A 20,264-nucleotide genomic window follows, 5' to 3' on the forward strand; every position below is an offset into this window, starting at 1 on the left:
CCTCAGAACGGAAGTGAAGAGGGAGCAGAACACAGGTAAGCTCAAATCTCCTGGAAAGTCTTTTCAAAACAAATGTCTTTACCCTGGGGAGACAGGTGGGCTTTTTAAGGTGGGAGACAGGGCTGGGCATAAAAAGTAAAAACCTGTTTGGAAAAATAGGACCCCAGGTGATACGGATCATGTCCCTCAACCCACTGTCAAACAACTGAAATGGAACAGAGTTCTCTTGGGATGGGCTGTAGGAGATTAAAATCAGGCAAAAGCTTCAAATAAAATGCCCTATCCAGCCCCACCCCAAATCCTACCCATTCTTAAAGGTCACTTCCACCTTCTTCTCTGGGGAAGTGAGGGCATCATTACCCATTTCAAAGAATCTAGGCCTTGAATCAAGACACATCTGGGTTCACTGTCACTTAAGCTCTGAAAAACTGTAAAGAAACCCAACTTTCCTGTACAAGCTGATTAACCTCATCAACTTCTATTTGTTCACCTCTAATCCTTAGTTTCTTCATTTATAGAAAGAGGAAAGGGTTTACCTTTAAAATAACCCAAAGTCTAGGACCTAGCTAGGACTCAGATTGGTGACCTCTCTCTTGAGAAGGTCTCCTAAGACCTTTCTAGCCCAGCTGCCCTCTCCTCTCTGAAGAGATCCTTGGCTACTTGTAGCATGAACTCACTCCCTAACAGCAGCTAAAACCCAAAATTTTGGATTAGCCCTCCCATGACTGCAAAGTTCCCTTGCCTCCCGGGGGCCCCATCTTCACTATGAAGAAAAATACCCCACACAGCCAGTCTTAGGGAGTTAAGAAAAAGATTAAGTATGTAAAACAGAGGAAAGGAGGAAAAAGGTGTTACAAGTTAGGTGACAGCTCTAGGCCCTCCTGGGGGGTTATTATTCTGCAGGCCCCAGAGGATTTAGCCAGGGAAACCCACCAGTGTGTTTGACTGTCCTGGGATGGGCTGGGGGGTCCCCAAGGAAAATGGAACACTAGAAAGTTAAGAGTTTGGGGGTGGAGCTGGAGGGTGTCAGGACATTTGGAACCAGACAGGGAGGAGGTGTGGGTGGGTCCAGTAAAGTTCTTTTTGTTTGCTTTGGGAGGGAAAGAGAAGAGGCCCTAGAGAGGGGGCTGTGAAGTTCTTGCACCAACTCTGAACCCAATCCCCTTCTGGCCCTGTGGAACTTCCAAGTGCTAGAAGTTTAATAACAGTTCGCCTTTACTGAGCACTAAGATAATAGTTAGCACTTAAGGGGCCCTTTTTACGAAAATACCAGCTAACGTGTGCACCAAGGGCTGATCCTGGGTCCTGAGAGGAGAAGAGGGCCCAAATGCCTGGGCCCTGGGAAGGAGGGTGTGTGTCTGGGCCCAGGGTGACAGGACCAGGACCAGGGCCTACGGGCCTAGGGGTCAGCCGGGGCCGAGCCATCCAGGGGAGCGGGTTCAGGCCCCATGGGGGCGGGACAGCCGGCGGCGCTCCTACCTTTGAGCGAGGTCTCCACCAGGCGCAGGTAAAGCTGCGAGCTCTTGTTGCCGTGGCTCATACGCTGGGCTAGCCCGTTGCGCTGCAGGACGCACTCCTCAAACTGCACGACGTTCTGGTGGCGCCGTTTGAGGCTGGTCAGGGCCCAGAATTCGGCCAGCGCCAGCTCCACGTTCTCGGGGGCGTCGCAGCGGATCTTCTTGACCGCCACCCGGGCCCCGCTGCGCCCGGCCACTGCCTCGTAAACCACGCCGTAGCTGCCGCGCCCGATCTCTGCCAACAGGCTGTACCGCGGCCGCGCCGACCCGCCGCCGCCCTCTGGCCGCCGCCGCGCCAGGTAGGCCTCGCCCGGGGCCTCCGCTGCCACCGGATCCATGGCCTGGGCCGCTGCCGGCCTCAGCTTCGCGCTGGGCGCCCGCGGCACAGGGCTTCGCCTTTTCCGCTCGGGGCTTTGTGTACCTCTGCGGGCGCCGTCCTCCTCCCCCGTTTCCATGGCTGCGGGCGGCGGGGGGAGCAGCAACGGCGCTGCCCGGGTCCCCCCTGCCTCATCCCTCCGTCCGGCCCCGGGACGTGGAGGAGCGGGACCTTGGATTGTGACCTGCGGACGAAAGGATTGGTTAACCAACTAGGCCGAAGCAGGGAGGCTAGGAGCGCAGGCCGCAGGGCGTCCCACCTCCTCCTTCTCCTCCTCCGGCCTCCACGGCCCCTTTAAGACGGAAGCGGCCGCTGATGACTGAACAGGGGAGGGGAGGGGAAAGCGGGAAAGACGAAACCACTAGACTGTGGCTCAGAGGGGGAACCGGAAAGAAAAGCAAAACATCCCCGTCTTCTCAGCTAAACTGTCGCCTAAAAACAGAAAAAACAAGGACCAGCAGTCTTTACAATATAAGAAAATTGCCTTAAGAAGCAATTCTGACTGTGGAAGTCTTCTTTCCTGCCTGGTCTCCTCTGGGATACCCCTCCCCGCATCCCGCTTTAGGTTCTCCCGGGTGTAAACAGTCCATTGAATTAAGCCAGAGCTGAGCCCGGCGGACCGACCCAAGTCCCCGAAGGCGGCGGGTTGGGTTAAGAATTCCGCGTCCCTGAGCCCGCCAAACTGGGGGCCCGATTGCCCTCCCCAAGCGCCCGAGGTGATGGGGGTGGCTCCAGCCTCGGCGCCTGCTGTGACTCCGCAGACTGAGCCCTTACCTGGCCAGCGCCCCTCCACTTCCGGGCGGCCCGTTTCCCCCCTGGCGTCCCGGGCTGGGGATGGTCCGCTCCCGGCCAGGGCTGCCTCCTGTACAGAGCGGCGCCAGAGGTGGCGGTCCGGGCCGGGTGTGCTCCGAATTCTGCTGCCGCGCGGGGGGTGGCAGCGGCGCTGGCGGGGGAGAACCGGGTGTCCGGGCTCCCGCGGCTCTCCACGTGTTCGCGCCAGCTGAGCCCTTTACATAACCTGTTTATATAAGCCGCACCTCCCGCCCGTACTCGGGCTAGCGGGGGCTCTTGGTGGCCCATCCCCCGGGAGGCCGGTCGAGTACCGCGCCGCCTGGGTCTTGCCAAGGTCGACAGAGCAGCCGCAGCCAGGCGCACCGGGCACGCCGCGCCGGGGCCCAATCACAGGCGAGAACACCCAGCCAACAAAAAATAGGCGCCAAATTCCGCGATCCGCAGCGTCCTCCTGGCCTCCGCGGCCGACTGCGCGCCGCAGCCCCCTCCCTCCTCGCCCTCGCTTGGTGAAGTGGGGCTGCGCGCAGTAGGCGCCTAATAAATACTGATTGGTTGATTGGATTGGTCGGTTTGATTGATTCATAGGTAGTGCCTGGGAACCGCCTGGCCTGGGTTGGAATCCACACCCTGCCCCCCCATAGCCCCTTGACTCTGGGTGAATCATCGGCCCGTTCCGTGCCTCAGTTTTCTGTTCTGCAAAATGGGTGATTGGACCTTACCTTGCCAGTGTTGATAGCGCCAAATGAAATATATATAATTTAAATGCATATATTAAGAGTAGCAAAATATATATAAGGTGGCTAATAGGATGCAAGGCTGAAAGTGCTAGTTTGTTCACTGCTTTGTACTCCAGTGCCTAGTAGGTGCTCGTTATTTTTAAGCTGAACCTGTACTAATTGAACTCCTGTAATGTGCTAGACACTGTTGTAAGTCGCTGCGGAAAGAGCAGTGAACAAGTCAATCTCTACCTTAGTTGAGGTTCTAGGCCCCTGAAGGAGACAAACGATATGGGTGACCTTGTGCAAGTTAATTAACTTTCTTGTGTCTTTAGTTCTCATCTGTAAGATGGGAGGAACCGTAGTTGGAGGAATCACTGTAGTTATACAGTTAAAACAACAGGACAGGGCCTTACACTCAGTAAATGTTAGATGTTATTAACTAAACAATAGAATAATTTTTGACATTGGTAAGTATGATGGGGAATGTGAAAGAGTGCCTTGGGTTTGGGAATAGGCCACTTCTGATAATGTGGGCATCCATCGAAAAGACTAATTGTGTGTGTGTGTGTGGGGGGGGGGTTTCAAATTTACATGTAAATTGCAAGAATAGTAAAGAATTCTCACATACTTTTAACCAGAATAACAAATTGTTATATTTTGCTACATTTGCATTACCATATTCTCTCCTGTGTATGTGTGTATAATATGCACATACACTTTTTTTCCCCACAAATCATTTTAGAGTGGGTTTCAGACATTATGCCTCTTTCTCCCACATACTTCTGTGTATATTTCCTAGAAACATGGACATTCTCTTGCATAATCTCTGTATAATTATCAAAATCAGGAATTTCAACAATGGTATGATTCTTTTAACACCCCTTTAATATTTAAATTTTGCCAATTGGCCCAATAATATAGCCATTCCCCCGGATCCAGTTCAGGATCACGGGTTTCCTTTAGTTGTCCCCTCTTTTTAGTTTCCTTTAATCTGGAGAAGCAGTCGATTACTCAGCCTTTCTTTGTCTTTCATGACTTTGACATTTTTGAAGAGTACTGGGGGGTTATTTTGTAGATGTCCTTAATTTGTATTTGTCTGATATGTTCTCATGATTAGATTCAGATTATGCATTTTTGGCAGGAAGGCCACTGAAAGAAAGTTGTGTCCTGAGTGTATCACATCAGAAGGCACAGGACGTTGGTTTGTCCCGATATTAGTGATATTAGTATCGACTAATATCAGAGTTCAACGTATGAATTTAGGGGGCAGACCTGAAGTCAGCCATGCTAAAAACTAGTGGTAAGGCATTTAAGGAAGAAGGAAAAAGTATAGAAGGAACAAGCTTGATGTTCAACTTTAGCCAGTTGGTGAGTGTGTAAGGTGGTACAACCACTTTGGGGGGAAAAAAAAGTTCGGCAATGTCTTAGGAAGTTGAATACAGAGCTACCCGATGGCCCAGCAACTTCATGCCTAGGCATTTACCCAAGATACACGAGACTTTATGTTCACAAATGCACTTTCATAAAAATGTTTATAGTGGCTTTTGCCATAAGAGTCCCAAACTAGAAAACACTCACTCTAATGTTCATCAGTAAGTGAATGGATAACTAGACTGTGGTCTTCCTACACCATGAGATGCTGCTGGGGGTGGGGGTGGGGCGGTGGGGAGGCCTGACGTATTGATACAAGAACATGCGTGAATCAGAGTAATGATGCTGAATGAAAGATGCCAGGCACAAAAGAATACATACTGCATGATTCTGTATACGGTTCTTGAAAATGCAAACTAATATACAGTGACAGCAGATTAGTAGTTGGGGTGGGGAGGGAGGTACACGAGGAAACTTTTGGGGGTGATGGATGTGTTTATTCTCTTGAAATTATCTTGTGGTAGAGGCACCTGGGTGGCTCAGTTGGTTAAGTTTTCCACTTCAGCTCGGGTCATGATCTCGCTGTCTGTGAGTTCGAGCCCCGCGTCAGGCTCTGGGCCGACAGCTCAGAGTCTGGAGCCTGCTTCAGATTCTGTGTCTCCCTCTCTCTCTCTCCCTGGCTCAACGCTCTGTCTCACTCTCAAAAAGAAATAAACATTAGGGGCACCTGGGTGGCTCAGTCGGTTGGGCGTCCGACTTCGGCTCAGGTCATGATCTCACGGTTTGTGAGTTCGAGCCCCACGTCGGGCTCTGTATTGTCAGTTCAGAGCCTGGAGCCTGCTTCGGATTCTGTGTGTCCCTCTCTCTCTGCCCCTCCCCCACTCACGCTCTATCAAAAAATGAATAAATGGGGGCACCTGGGTGGCTCAGTCAGTCAAGCATCCGACCTCAGCTCAGGTCAAGATCTCGCGGTTTGTGAGTTTGAGCCCCGTGTCGGGCTCTGTGCTGACAGCTCAGAGCCTGGAGCCTGCTTCAGATTCTGTGTCTCCCTGTCTCTCAGCCCCTGCCCTGCTCATGCTCTATCTCTGTCTCTCAATAATAAATAAACGTTAAAAAAAAAAGTTAAGAAAATTTTAAAAAATGAATAAACGTTTTAAAAAATAAATAAACATTAAAAAATAAAAAAAAAAAGAAGTTATCTTGTGGTAGTTTCAGGGGAGGGATATGTTAACATCACTTCAAATTGTACACTTTGAATAAGTGCGGTTTTTTGTGCATCAGTTTTACAGCTTAACCTCATTAAAGCTGTAAAAAAAATGAATTAAAAAGAGCACACTAGATGATCCCATTAATATACAGGCAAGCAGCACTGATCCACGGCAGCAGAAAACCTATCGGTGGTTATCCTTGGGGTGGGAGTGGGACTGCTGAAGGGCGCAAGGGAATTTTCTGGGTGATGGACTTTTATGGGATGTAAATTATATGGCAATGAAGTTGGTTTAAAATGTGAATACACAAACCCAAATCCCGCCAGGCCATGAACACCAGTGTCCTTACTTAGCACTTCTCAGGACCGAAGGCTGTGTAGTGCTGAGGCAGGGCTGGCCCTGTTCGTGCTGTTCCTGGCCCCAGAAGCTGAACAAGGCCAATGGAGTCTTTCTTCCAGCTAGTTTCCCAACTGAGCCTTTTTATTTTTGTTTGTTTGTTTATTTGAATGTTTTATTTATTTTTGAGAGCGAAAGAGAGAGAGTGCAAGCAGGGGAGGGACAGAGAAAGAGGGAGACAACCCAAGGCAGGCTCCAGGCTCCAAGCTGTCAGCACAGAGCCCGATGCGGGGCTTGAACCCATGAACCGGGAGATCATGGCCTAAGCCGAAGTCAGAGGCTCAACCGGCTGAGCTACCCAGGCGCCCCAAGCAGGTGCTATATTCGAATGGCGGCTTGGGAAACCCTCTCTAAGGAGGTGCCCGTTGAGCAGAGACCTGCTAGAATCCACCAAATGCGTATCTATCGGAAGAGCATTTGTGTCCGAGGGAAACAGTAGGTGCAAAGGAGGCCAGCGTGGCTGGAACGCAGGGAACGGGGCAGGAGAAGCCGGAAGTGGAGAGAGAGAGATGTGGTAGGTGGGTCGTGAGGCAGGGATGCATGGGCCCTATGAGGACTTGGGATTTATTGAGTCTTTGTGATATACGGAACCTCAAGGAAAGCGAGGGAGCGGGAGGGGAGAGCTGAGGCTCTCACAGATGGTTACTCTGAGTACTGCCCAGGGGGAGGAGGCAGAGTGGTGATGCTCCCGCCCATCCTGCAGTATTTCAGGGGGAGGAGAACGCCCCAGGGGCCACCCTAGGGGTGACTCCCTGGGACAGTGGAGAGCTCTGGCCCAGGAGGGGAGAGTTGGGTGGAGTGGAGGGGTGTGGAAGGAATGGTGGGGAAGGGGGAGAGCTGGCTCTGGTGGGCTAGGAGGGAAGGGGGAAGCGGAGGGAGGGTAGGGCCAGGCAGCAGAGGCAGAGAACGGTATGAAATGGTGGCTGTCGTAGGGGGAGGGGAGGATGGGAGGCGTTAAAAAGAGGAGAGGCTCCTACAGGGGTGCCGGAGGGGGCTTCACTTTGGAGGTGCTGACAGACAGAGGCTTGAGGTGTGTGCTCAGAGGAGGGCTGGTTCTGAGCGGGAGACCCTGGAAGACTGGGGGAGGCTTTGCAGCTGGCTTGCACTCCCCTCCCATAATGGAACTGGTTCTACTGGTCTCCAGGAGGGGTGTCTACAAGAAAAGCTAGAGCTTGTGGCACCTACCTGCCTCAGTGGGTTAAGCCTCCGACCCTTGATTTATGCTCAGGTCATGATCTCACAGTTCGTGAGTTCAAGCCCCACATGGGGTTCTGTGCTGACGAAAGCATGGAGCCTGTTTGGGATTCTCTCTCTCTCTCTCTCTCTCTCTCTCTCTCTCTGCCCCTCCCTGCTTGCACTCCATCTCAAAAGGAAAAAAGCAATGCTGAAGCCGGTTATGCTGCCCAGCTATGTGGGAGGGACGCTTTGGCCCCATTTTATGGATGGGAAGATTGGGCCCTGGAAGCTGTTCCATCACAAACGGGTGCAGTAGTTGGGATCCGAACCCCAGTGGCCTTGGGTTTGGGTATCCGAACTCGTAACCATTGTCCTGGTGCTCTCGAGCGTGAGTGCGCGTCGGCATCCCTTGGAGGTGGAGGGCTGGTCAAAAAACCAGATTGCTGGGCCCCAGCCCCAGAGTGGTGGCTCATCAGTAAGTCTTTGGGTAGGGCTTGGTAATTTGCATCTCTAGCTAGGTCCCAGGTGATGCTGTTCCTGTTGCTGGTCCAGGGACCACACGTGAAGAACCACATTACATTACGCTGCCCCTAGACTGAGCACAAAGCTGAGACAATTATAAAGGATTGGAGTTCTGGCAAAGAAGTTGGAGATGGATTGGAGCTATTATAGAGAAAACTAAGCAAATAAGACACACAGTGTTTATTAAAGCCAAGAAAACAAAAGCGATTCATAAGAAAAACGTTGTAATTATCATAAGCATCAACACTTAGCTGGAGATAATATTACATTGTCATTATAATGTGAAAACAGCACATTGATTTAACCAAAAATTATGATGTAATTATTTGGGGAAAATTGGAGAGGGTGTGTGTGTGTGTGTGTGTGTGTGTGTGTGTGTGTAAAGAAAGAGAGAGTGAGAGAGCGAGAGAGAGGAAAACGAAATTCTTTTTCTCCGTAGCCGCAGATCAATACAAAAAGCCTAAAATGAAAAGATCTTGGAAGTGACCCCATAATCAGGTTTGAAGAGATAACTACAGAATGAGTTATTGCTTCATGGCTGTGACTGGGGGTAGCACGGGAGGTTCTTCTTATAAGCCTTGTAGTAGGGTCCAGTCTGCAGTAGTAACTAACTCTTCAACATTATGTATATTTACTACTTGGATTAAAATGAAATTAAAAATAAACATGGGCATGGGATTTAGCTACCACTGAAGCAGCCTGTCAGCTTGGTGGCGCTGTTCAGCTTCTGGCTCTGACATCCACCTGTTGTCCTGGTATTACCTAAAAGCATCAGAAGACCTACAAGTAAGTTAGGTACTCAAATCACACCCTGGGGACGCTGCACTGGAGACATCGCACCTCCAGTAAGACTCGACAAAGAGGGCCTCTGGTCTCTTCAAAGAGGGTCCGAGTCACGGAAAATAAAGATGGAAGCAGTTAGAGGCACCTGTTTCCCAAACTTAATGGATTGTTGTAATTTCAAATGGTCTTCCTATTGGCCGCAGAAGAGGCTCAGAAATTCCAACCTTTTCTCTTCTCCCATCTGAGAATAGCGTAAACATTCTTTGTCAGGCTATGTGTCCGCAGAACACTGGTTGCTAGGTTCTTAGGAGTTGTTTATGATTTTTGGAAAGATGAGGGAATATAATGCAGAAGTAACAGGGCGAAGTCCCTGATTCTGGTTAACTACTGGGACGGTCCAAATAAATGGTTGGGGGAACCGGGTTAAAACATCCACAGGCACAAGGCAACAAAGTACACTCGTTGATCAAAGTGTAAAGGATACAGCCTTTGGGGGAGGCAATTTGATAACTCATTGTTTATTAATATAGTTAAAAATTCATACACTTGGATCCAGCGATCCCATTTCTAGAACTTATCCTATAGAAATACCCAAGGATAAAGCAATATATAGGCAACGAGGATTTTTATTGTGGTTGTTTGTAATGGTAAAATATTAGAAATACTCAGGTGGCAGAGACAGGAGATTACTTATATACACATTTGAATATAATGTAGGCATCAGAAAGAAGGAATTGGCTCCCGTATGTACTGCCACAGAACAAGTGTTTGCAACATATTGTTACATTAAAAAAAGCACATGCAAACTAGGATCTATAGTGTGACTTCAAATTTTGTTTAAATATATGTACGTACATAATCGCTAACCTTCACCGAGTTGTTTCTCTGTATTTGTTGCTATCCTAAGTGCTCTATTTAGACTTATAGCCTATAAGCCCATAGGGTAGGTTTCATTATCTTCATTTTCCATAGAACATGAGGCATGGGGAGGTTATGTGACTTTCTCAAGACCATGCCACTGAAAAGGTGGAGCTTGATTTTTAAAAAAAATTTTTTTTAATGTTTATTTATTTTTTGAGAGAGAGAGAGAGAGTGAGCAGAGGAGGGGCAGAGAGAGAGAGGGAGACACAGACTCCGAAGCAGTCTCCAGTCTCCGAGCTGTCAGCATAGAGCCCGATGCTGGGCTTGAACTCACAAGCTGTGAGATCATGACCTGAGCTGTAGTCAGACGCTTAACTGACTGAACCACCCAGGTGCCCCAAGGTAAAGCCTGATTTTAAACCCCAGCATATCTGATTCCAAAGCTCGTGGTCTTAAACCAGTACATGATATAGCCTTGGTACTTACATGTTAGATTATGCATACATAAAGGAAACATTTTGATAAAGAATACTCTAGATGCCGAGAAGCATTCTCTCCAGGTGGTCCTTCTACTCTCAACATTTTTGTATGATTTGAACTTTTAATGTATGCCTTTTTGGGATTAATTTTTAAGTACTTTTTTATAGATGTGAAAAAAAAACAATACAATTCAGTGAAAAATAATGTGCAGTAACGTAGACTGCACCTCATTCTCACTTGCTCAATGAATACTGATTAAGCACCTACTGTTTGTCATTTGGGGACTGAGATGAATAAAATTCAGTTCTTATTGTGAAGAACTCACTGTAGGGACGTAAAGAAATATCCAGTCTAGGCTTTTTTTTTTTTTTTTCTTCTTTAATGGAGGTGTAACTGACACATAACATATTAGTTTCAGGGGTAAAACATAAGGATTCACTATTTGCATGTATTATGAAATGATCACCTCAGTAAGTCTAGTTAATATCTATCACCACGCATGGTTACACAATTATTTTTCTTGTCATGAGAACTTCTTAAAATTGTTTTTTTAACATTTATTTATTTTTGAGACAGAGAGACAGAGCATGAACGGGGGAGGGTCAGAGAAAGAGGGAGACACAGAATCTGAAACAGGCTCCAGGCTCTGAGCTGTCGGCACGGAGTCCAACGTGGGGCTCGAACCCACGGACCGCGAGATCATGACCTGAGCCGAAGTTGGCCACTTAACCGACTGAGCCACCCAGGCGCCCCGATGAGAACTTTTTAAAATAACTGTTTTAAGTTTACTTGTTTATTTTGAGAGAGAGAGAGAGAGAGAGAGATGCAGTGGGGAGAGAGAGAATCCCAAGCAGTCTCTGTACTGTCAGTGAGGAGGAAGAACCCCACTCAAGGCTGGAACTCACGAACCACAAGATCAAATCAAGAGTTGATCACTCAGCTGAAATCAAGAGTGGGTCACTTAACCGACTGAGCCACTCAGGCGCCCCTGTGATGAGAACTTTGAAGATCTCCTTTCTTACCGACTTTCAAATATGCAACAGACTATCATTAACTATAGTCACCATCCTGTATATTACATCCCCATGTTATTTTCTAACTTCAGATTGTACCTTCGACCCCCTTTACCCGTTCCCCTCACCCCCTGCTTCTGAAAGTGACCACTAATTTGTCCTCTGTATCTGAGGGCTTGGGTTGTTGGAATATTTTTTGTTTTTGTTTTTGTTTTGTTTTGTTTCTTTTCGTAGGGTCTGCATATAAGTGAGATTATACAGTATTTGTCTTAGTCTGACCTCTTTCACTTCCCATAACGCCCTCAAAGTCCATCCCCGTTGTCACAAATGGCAAGATCTCCTTCCTTTTTACGACTGAGTGATATTCCTATACATGTATCACATTTTCTTTATCAGTTTATCCACTGACGGACGCTTAGGTTGTTTCTATCTTGTGGCTGTTGTAAATAATGGTGCCATGAACTTAGGGGTGCACGGATCTTTTCCGGTTAGTGTTTCCATTTTCTTCAGATCAACACACAGAAATGGAATTGCTGGATCCTATGGTAGGTCTATATTGAATTTTTTGAGGAATCTTTGTCCTGTTTTCCAGAGTGGTTCCACCAATTCCGGTCTACAGCTCTGCCTGTGTGTGAGTTGGGAATCCTGATGAGCAAGACAGGTTCCCTGTTGATGATGAAATCTCGCTGCATTGTGAAGAAAGCTGCCGTGTTCATCAATAGAGTTCTCCATTGCTGAATGTCATGGTAATAACTAACATTGAAGAAACACTCACCAGGTACTGGTTCAAACACTTCTTACATATACCGATCTGTTGAAGTTCTAACCATGGGAGATACTCTTATGATCTCTAGTTTACGGATGAGGCACAGAGAGGTTAGGCAACTTGCCCAAGATCACACAGCTAGGAAGTAGCTTGGGGAATTTCAGTCCAGGTGAGTGCTTTGAGGAGCACCGCCAAAGATCCCAGCTGGTGGTGGAACATTCAGAATAAAAATAGTATTAACTGTAATAGTTCTTGTTACAGATCACACAGGGCTATGTTGAGTTTTAAGTGCTTGCACATTCTTATCTCAGTATTTGGTAGTTGTAAATATAAGGCGACCCTCCCATTTTTCACAACGAGAAGATTGCAAAAAAGAAACCATTTGGGGGGGTCAACTTGAATATACAAATTCCTTTTTTTTAAGTTTATTTATTTATTTTGAGAGAGAGAGAGTGAGTGTGCACGTGGGCATGGGTGGGGGAGGGGCAGAAAGGGAGGGAGAGAGACAATTCCAAGCAGGCTCTGTGCTGTCAGCACAGAGCCTAACACGGGGCTTGATCCCACGAACTGCGAGCTCATGACCTGAGCTGAAATCAGGAGCCGGATGCTAAATAACCCCACTGAACCACCCAGGTGCTTCTTGAATACATAAATTCTTAAGGCCGTAGATGAAATAATCAAATGTCCATGTGCAATATTTAATTTATTATTTTAGGTATGCACGTACTTTCAAGTTTATTAATATATTATTTAAATAATATTTAAATGTATATTAAGAAATAATATGTTAATTGAGACGTACTGGGTTTTTTTCCACTCTCACATTTTACACAATGATTTTTAAAAACAAAATTTTTTTTTAACGTTTATTTATTTTTGAGACAGAGAAAGACAGAGCATGAACAGGGGAGGGGCAGAGAGAGAGGGAGACACAGAATCTGAAACGGGCTCCAGGCTCTGAGCTGTCAGCACAGAGCCTGACGTGGGGCTTGAACTCACAGATCGTGAGATCATGACCTGAGCCGAAGTCAGACACTTAACCAACTGAGCCACCCAGGTGCCCCCAAAATGATTTTTTTAAATATAATTTACTCTCAAGTTGGCTAACATACAGTGTATACAGTGTGCTCTTGATTTTGGGGCTAGATTCCCCCCAAAGTGAATCATTCATCACTTACATGCAACACCCAGTGCTCATCCCAACAAGTGCCCTCCTCAATGCCCATCACCCATTTTCCCCTCTCCCCTATGCCCCCATCAACCCTCAGTTTGTTCTCTGTATTTAAGAGTATCTTATGGCTTGCCTCCCTCTCTCTCCGTTTGTAATTATTTTTTCCCCTTCCCTTCCCCCATGGTCTTCTGTTAGGTTTCTCAAGTTCCACATATGAGTGAAAACATATGATATCTATCTTTCTCTGCCCGGTTTCTTTCACTTAGCATAGACCCTCCAGTTCCATCCACATTGCTGCAAATGGCCAGATTTCATTCTTTCTCATTGCCAACTAGTATTCTGTTGTATATATAAACCACAACTTCTTTATCCATTCGTCAGTTGATGGACATTTAGGCTCTTTCCATAATTTGGTTATTGTTGAAAGCGCTGCTATAAACACTGGGGTACATGTGCCCCTATGCATCAGCAATCCTATATCCCTTGGATAAATTCCTAGTAGTGCTATTGCTGGGTCGTAGGGTGGTTCTATTTTTAATTTTTTGAGGAACCTCCATACTGTTTTCCAGAGCGGCTGCACCAGTTTGCATTCCCACCAACAGTGCAGGAGGGTTCCCATTTCTCCACATCCTCACTAGCATCTGTTGTTTCCTGAGTTAACTTTAGCCATTCTGACAGGTGTGAGGTGGTATCTCAGTGTGTTTTGATTTGTATTTCCCTGATGAGGGGTGACGTTGAGCATCTTTTCATGTGTCTGCTGGCCACCTGGATGTCTTCTTTGGAGAAGTGTCTATTCATGTCTTTTGGCCGTTTCTTCACTGGATTATTTCTTTTTCAGGTGTTGAGTTTGGTAAATTCTTTATTGATTTTGGATACTAACCCTTTATCTGATATGTCATTTGTAAATATCTTCTCCCATTCCGTCGGTTGCCTTTTAGTTTTGTTGATTGTTTCCTTTGCAGTGTAGAAGCTTTTTATCTTGATGAGGTCCCAATAGTTCATTTTTGCTTTTAATTCCCTTGCCTTTGGAGACGTGTTGAGCTAGAAATTGCTGGGGCTGAGGTCAAAGAGGTTGTTTCCTGTTTTCTCCTCTTGGGTTTTGATGGTTTCCTGTCTCACATTTAGGTCTCCCATCCATTTTGAGGTTATTTTTGTGTATGGTATAAGAAAGTGGTCTAGTTTCATTCTACATGTTGCTGTCCAGTTCTCCCAGCACCATTTGCTAAAGAGGCTTTTTTCCATTGGATCCTCTTTCCTGCTTTGTCAAAGATTAGTTGGCCATACATTTGTGGGTCCAATTCTGGGGTCTCTATTCTATTCCATCAGTCTATGTGTCTGTTTTTGTGCCGGTACCACACCCCGCCTTGGTGATTACAGCTACAAAATGATTTTATTCCATCTCTTTCTGTGCGTCTTATATTTCAGGATCTTTATTATTGCTGGGGATGGTTTCTGAATCGCCTGGATTGCTTCCTGGATCGCATAAATTTCCCTCCTATTTAAATTGTGTGTGATGCAGCACTTTTTTCAGCCTTTATTGATTCTCTTGCCGAAAGATTTTAATCTCAAAGTCCTGACTCACTTAATCTTAGGACACTATTGTTTTTCTGTTTGTTCTATTGGTTTCTGTTTGCAATCACAGCATCTTAACATTTAATTTATTGCTTTCAAAGTCATTTTATAAGGCTTGCTTCATTATAGGGGGTATGAGGCCAACCGCAGTATAATGTATCAAAAATTGTTTTTAGGGGCGCCTGGGTGGCGCAGTCGGTTAAGCGTCCGACTTCAGCCAGGTCACGATCTCGCGGTCCGAGAGTCCGAGCCCCGCGTCAGGCTCTGGGCTGATGGCTCGGAGCCTGGAGCCTGTTTCCGATTCTGTGTCTCCCTCTCTCTCTGCCCCTCCCCCGTTCATGCTCTGTCTCTCTCTGTCCCAAAAATAAAAAAAAATAATAATAAAATTAAAAAAAAAGTTGAAAAAAAATTGTTTTTAATTTTTTTTAATGTTTATTGATTTTTGAGAGACAGAGCGTGAGTGAGGGGGGGGCAGAGAGAGAAGGAGACACAGAATCCAAAGCAGGCTCTAGGCTCTGAGCTGTCAGCACAGAGCGTGATGCTGGGCTTGAACCCACAGACCGTGAGATCATGACCTGAGCCAAAGTCACTTAACAGACTGAGGCACCCATGCGCCCCTGTTTGCTTTTTTTTTTTTTTTTTTAAAAAAAAACTTCTTTCATCAGGTGACTTCTATAAATGGGTCTTCCTGGAAGAATACTTTGTTGTTTAAAAGCAAGTAATTGAGAGTCTAGGGAACATGGAACATTCTATGAGCCTTCATAAGATCCTAAATATAAGACAGCTCTCACTTTATGCTGTGGGGTGATTTTTTAGGGAGGAACACCCTGCCTCATCTCTAAGTATACACCACGTGTTAACCTCATCTATTAAATGTGGTGAACGTGTCTGCTCAAATCTGTGATGCCACTGTCCTCACGTAGCCCATGTGCAAACTGGGAGTCAGAAGGTAAGGTGACTTACCCAAGGTGCCTAGCAGACGGCAAAGCCAGGACACCACGCAAATCCAAGTCCGTCTGGTCCTCTCGCCCCCACCTCTGCCATTAAAGCCCTGGGAAAGTTTCTACGCCAACTTCCTAATGTAGATTGCTGGCCCCGGTAAGTCTGTGGGGCTGTGTTGACAGAATGCTAACACTGATTAATTTATTATTCTTTTATTGCCTTCTGCTGGTATGGCTGTGGCAGTATTTCATAAAGAGAATGGCAGATGCTTAATTTTAATTTCGGGGTGTCTGTTTCAAATCCGTTGCAGAACAAGCCAGGCTATCTACACTACAAATAAATGCTCCAGCATCTATGTCTAAAGATCCCCGGAAGCTGCCCTTAGGTCCTGAAGTGGTGTATTTTACTTACATTTGTTTTGCTCTTGAAAAGCAGCCCTTTCAGGTGTGAAGCGGGAAGCCACGGGTGCCTTCCTTGGCAAGATCCCCGACAGACGTGTGCTGGAACTGGTTCCGCCAGGCCCATTAGAGCTGATCGTGTGCGTGTCTTCCCAGCTCTGCTCGGTGGTGTCCCATTGGCAGCTTGAAATTAGCCACGGTGGGAGAAGTTACCTCATGGGAACTGGCAAACCCTACCGATCAAGGCTCCTTCTGCCGCCTCCCCACCCCCATCCTTCCCCCAAATGAGTGAACGTCCTTGTGCCTTGGAAATAGTAAGAGTACTTCCCTTCTAGGTTATTCAGTTCGATAAAGTATGTAAAGCATATGGCATTGTTTGTATGTTTATTTATTTAAATAAATAATGCATACCGAGGGTTGAAAAAAAAAAAAGACAAAAAAATGTTGCAGTGAAAAGTAAGTTTCTTTCTCACCCTGGACCTCCGTTCCAATTCCTGTCTTGAACAGGCAAGCTGTTTCTCCAAATCCTTCCAGAGATAGGTAAGCATATATATATATGTATATGTGTGTGTGTATATAGATGCGCTCTTTTCTTCTTTACACATGTATATTTTTTAAATGCAGGATATCATGGCAGTATTTTGCCTCTTCCTGTATCTGTGTGTGTTTATCTCCCTTTCTCTCATATATATATATATCTAGATATATATATATATATACGTATATATATATCTAGATATATATATATACGTATATATATATATATCTAGATATATATATACGTATATATATATATATATATTACATATAGCCTCTTCCTGTATCTGTGTGTGTGTACATGTGTGTACATGTGTGTGTGTGTATCTCCCTTTCTCTCATATATATATATATATATTACATATAGCCTCTTCCTGTATCTGTGTGTGTGTGTGTGTGCGTGTGTGTATCTCCCTTTCTCTCATATATATATATGTATATGTGTGTGTGTATATAGATGTGCTCTTTTCTTCTTTACACGTGTATATTTTTTATTTTATTTTATTTTTTTCAACGTTTTTTTTTTTTATTTTTTTTTATTTTTGGGACAGAGAGAGACAGAGCATGAACGGGGGAGGGGCAGAGAGAGAGGGAGACACAGAATCGGAAACAGGCTCCAGGCTCCGAGCCATCAGCCCAGAGCCTGACGCGGGGCTCGAACTCACGGACCGCGAGATCGTGACCTGGCTGAAGTCGGACGCTTAACCGACTGCGCCACCCAGGCGCCCCTACACGTGTATATTTTTTAAATGCAGGATGTCATGGCAGTATTTTGCCTCTTCCTGTATCTGTGTGTGTGTGTGTGTGTGTGCGTGTATCTCCCTTTCTCTCATATATATATATATATATATATATATATATATATATATTACATATAGCCTCTTCCTGTATCTGTGTGTGTGTGTGCATGTATCTCCCTTTCCCTCTCTCTCTCTCTCTCTCTCTCTCTATATATATATATATATATATACATTACATATAGCCTCTTCCTATATCTGTGTGTGTGTGTGCGTGTGTGTATCTCCCTTTCTCTCATATATATATATATATGTGTGTGTGTGTGTGTGTGTGTATATATATATATATATATATTACATATAGCCTCTTCCTGTATCTGTGTGTGTGTGTGTGTGTGTGTGTGCGCGCGCGTATCTCCCTTTCTCTCATATACATATATATGTATATATATATTACATATAGCCTCTTCCTTTATCTGTATGTATGAGTGCGTGTATCTCCCTTTCTCTCATATATATATTACATATAACCTCTTCCTGTATCTGTGTGTGTGTGGGTGTGTATCTCCCTTTCTCTCATATGTGTGTGTATATATATATATATATATATATATATATATGAAATATACATATATATTGAGAGATACACACACATACCTATATATATTTATCCATGATCATCATCATCACCATCATCAATCTCTGACAGGTAAACTGGCTCGTATAGACCTGACTTATTATTTTGAAGGGCTGTCCATTATTCCATTTGTGAATGCACCATGGTTTATTTAACCAGCCCTCTCTGGATGACATCTAGGTTGTTTCCGGCCTCTGGCCAGTACAAACAATGGGTGTTGAACAACTTGTCTTTTGCACATAAACGTGAGCATATCTATGGGCTTATTTGCTGGAAATGTAGCTCTCGGATCAAAGGGCATGGACATCTTACATTCTGGTTTGATTGTCAAGTTGCCTTCGGGGGGCATGCCATTTTACTCTCCAAGCTACGGTGCCATGGGTCTGTGAGTCCCCACAGCCTCAGGACATTGGCCAACTTTTTGATCTGTGCCACCTGACAGTCATCGGCACCCCAGATAGGTAAATGCTCCTCATGAGTATTATTGGTGAAGAAACCCAGGGCCAGGGAGGAAAGGCACTTGCCTACCCTCACCCCTATCCAGGCTCCTGCACTCAATGCCAAGAGCGGGTCGGTCCGGGTTGGTACCGATGCCATCAAGCCCTGCCAGGAAGTAGGGAGTGACCCGTGAGCACTGGCGTTCTGTGAACTCTGCTTTGTAGGCTCTTTATCATCCCGGTTTTTCTTGAGTGAAATTTCTCAGGAACACGCAGGAACAAGAGGGTGAGAAGTCCTAGTGCTCTGGGGAGGCTCCAGTACAGCTCGTTCTCTATCCCTGGACAGAAACAGCCTTCTGAAAAACAGATCTTGTCGTCTTGTTCTTCTCTTTAAAACTTTCTGTGACCCCACATTTCTCAGTCCCTGTAGCACCGGGGGAAGTGATTAGCAATGTGCATTTGTGTCCCCCCCCCCCCCCCCCCCGGCAGATTTGCTGAATCAGACACTCTGGGGTAGGGGGGCGGCTCAGGATTTGGGCTTCAACAGGCCGTCTGGTGATGCTGATGGGTGTGCTCAAGTTTGGGCCTCACCGACTTCCAGAATGAAGTGGCCCTTCTTCACCGGAGGGCCCCAACCCATCTCTCGTTTTTCCTTCCCGCAACTTTGAAACACACCTAGCTACTGGCTCCTCGAACCTCCCTGCACTTTCTCCCCTCTATGCCTGGGGCAGAGACCTCCAGTTGTCCCCTGGTCTCTATAGAGCAATGGGAGGTGGCGTTTTGCAATCGCATTTCCCAGCCTCCCTTGCAACTGTGCTCTGGCCCATCGGGAGGTGAGCAGAGGTGAAGCGGGAGTTGAGCGACTTCCTATGCGTGCCCTCGTTAGGAAAGAACTTGTCTTCCCTTCCGCTTCCCCTTGGAAATCCACTGGCTGGAGTTCCTGGCCCGCTGATGCTGTGGGGGTCACCATCGGGGCCCTAGACCATCTAAGTCCCGACTGTGACCAAAGAAAGAAAGAAACTTCCATTTTATTTAGCCCACTGTTCCTTGAGGTCTGTGTCAACACAACTTCCCTAACACATCACCTTTAGGTGTGCTGACCCTTCCTCTGCCTGGCAACAGCCATCTCCTTCCTTTTAAGGCAAAAGCAAATGTACCTCCTGTCCCTGATCCTAGGAGAGAGGATTTCTGTCTCCGCTTCAGAGCCCTGTTGCCTCCTCACATGGAGCCAAGCTATCTCTCTACCAGAGCAGGACTTCCTGCTGGGGGCGGGGCATGAGCCTGGTCATGGCGGAAGAGCCCACAGGCCTGGCTCAGTGTCTGACACAGAGTGGATTCTAACGAGCCTTTCTCAGTGGCGACTCGAAGTCCACTTCTGCATCTTTCTAGGCTCCCTGCTCTATGCTCTGGCGAACTCTTGGGATGAGAAATGAGAACCAACTTGTAACCTGGAGCGGTGGTTAGAACGGGTGGCTGTGGACCAAGTGGACAGACTGGTCACCAGTGGGTGCTCCGGGGATGACCTAGGGACTGAGGGGTAGGAGGATAATAGAGTGGGAGAAGAGAATTCGTTATGTCTTGGCACAACCCACAAAGCCCCCATCTCCCCAGGTTTTACTCTGGGTGGTGTGGCAAGGCTTCAAGGTCAAGACTTGTGAGAAGTTGTGACACAGCGAGACCTTTCTCCAAAGGCCACTCAGTCCTTGCAAACCCATGTTTCATGCCCCAGGAGCCTCCTGGTTTCTCAGAACAATGTTTGTTCTTTGGGACCGAGCTCTGCCAGAACAGTCTGACCTTTATTCTGACTCAGAACTGAAAGGTCTAAAGCACATATTGTCAAGCAGATTGGTGAT

At 46.5% G+C, this 20,264-nt stretch overlaps 1 protein-coding gene and 1 long non-coding RNA gene across 5 annotated transcripts in view; one reads left to right on the forward strand and one right to left on the reverse strand.

Annotated features, from left to right (window-relative positions):
• STK35 (serine/threonine kinase 35) overlaps positions 1–3,109 on the reverse strand; it is a 44,217-nt gene extending 41,108 nt beyond the window's left edge. For 3 of the 4 annotated variants that reach the window (XR_009248889.1, XM_058685104.1, XM_058685105.1), the window contains exons 1-2: positions 2,668–3,109; positions 1,480–2,077 (exon numbers count right to left, since the gene is read on the reverse strand). Coding sequence is in view for 3 of the 4 variants with exons in the window: in XM_058685104.1 (XP_058541087.1) it covers positions 1,480–2,077; positions 2,668–2,973 (904 nt within the window). In the remaining variant the exon portion in view is untranslated. Of the gene's footprint in view, positions 1–1,479; positions 2,078–2,152; positions 2,415–2,667 lie in introns of those variants that run through there. The other variant, XM_058685106.1, reaches the window with a different exon arrangement.
• LOC131485529 (uncharacterized) lies at positions 1,686–16,430 on the forward strand. Its single transcript, XR_009248890.1, has 3 exons — positions 1,686–1,816; positions 11,807–11,992; positions 16,101–16,430. It is a non-coding gene; the product is annotated as an uncharacterized LOC131485529 (long non-coding RNA).
• The last annotated feature ends 3,834 nt before the right edge of the window (positions 16,431–20,264 follow it).

This window comes from Neofelis nebulosa, chromosome 9 (assembly GCF_028018385.1).
Source record: "Neofelis nebulosa isolate mNeoNeb1 chromosome 9, mNeoNeb1.pri, whole genome shotgun sequence".
Lineage (NCBI taxonomy): Eukaryota > Metazoa > Chordata > Mammalia > Carnivora > Felidae > Neofelis > Neofelis nebulosa.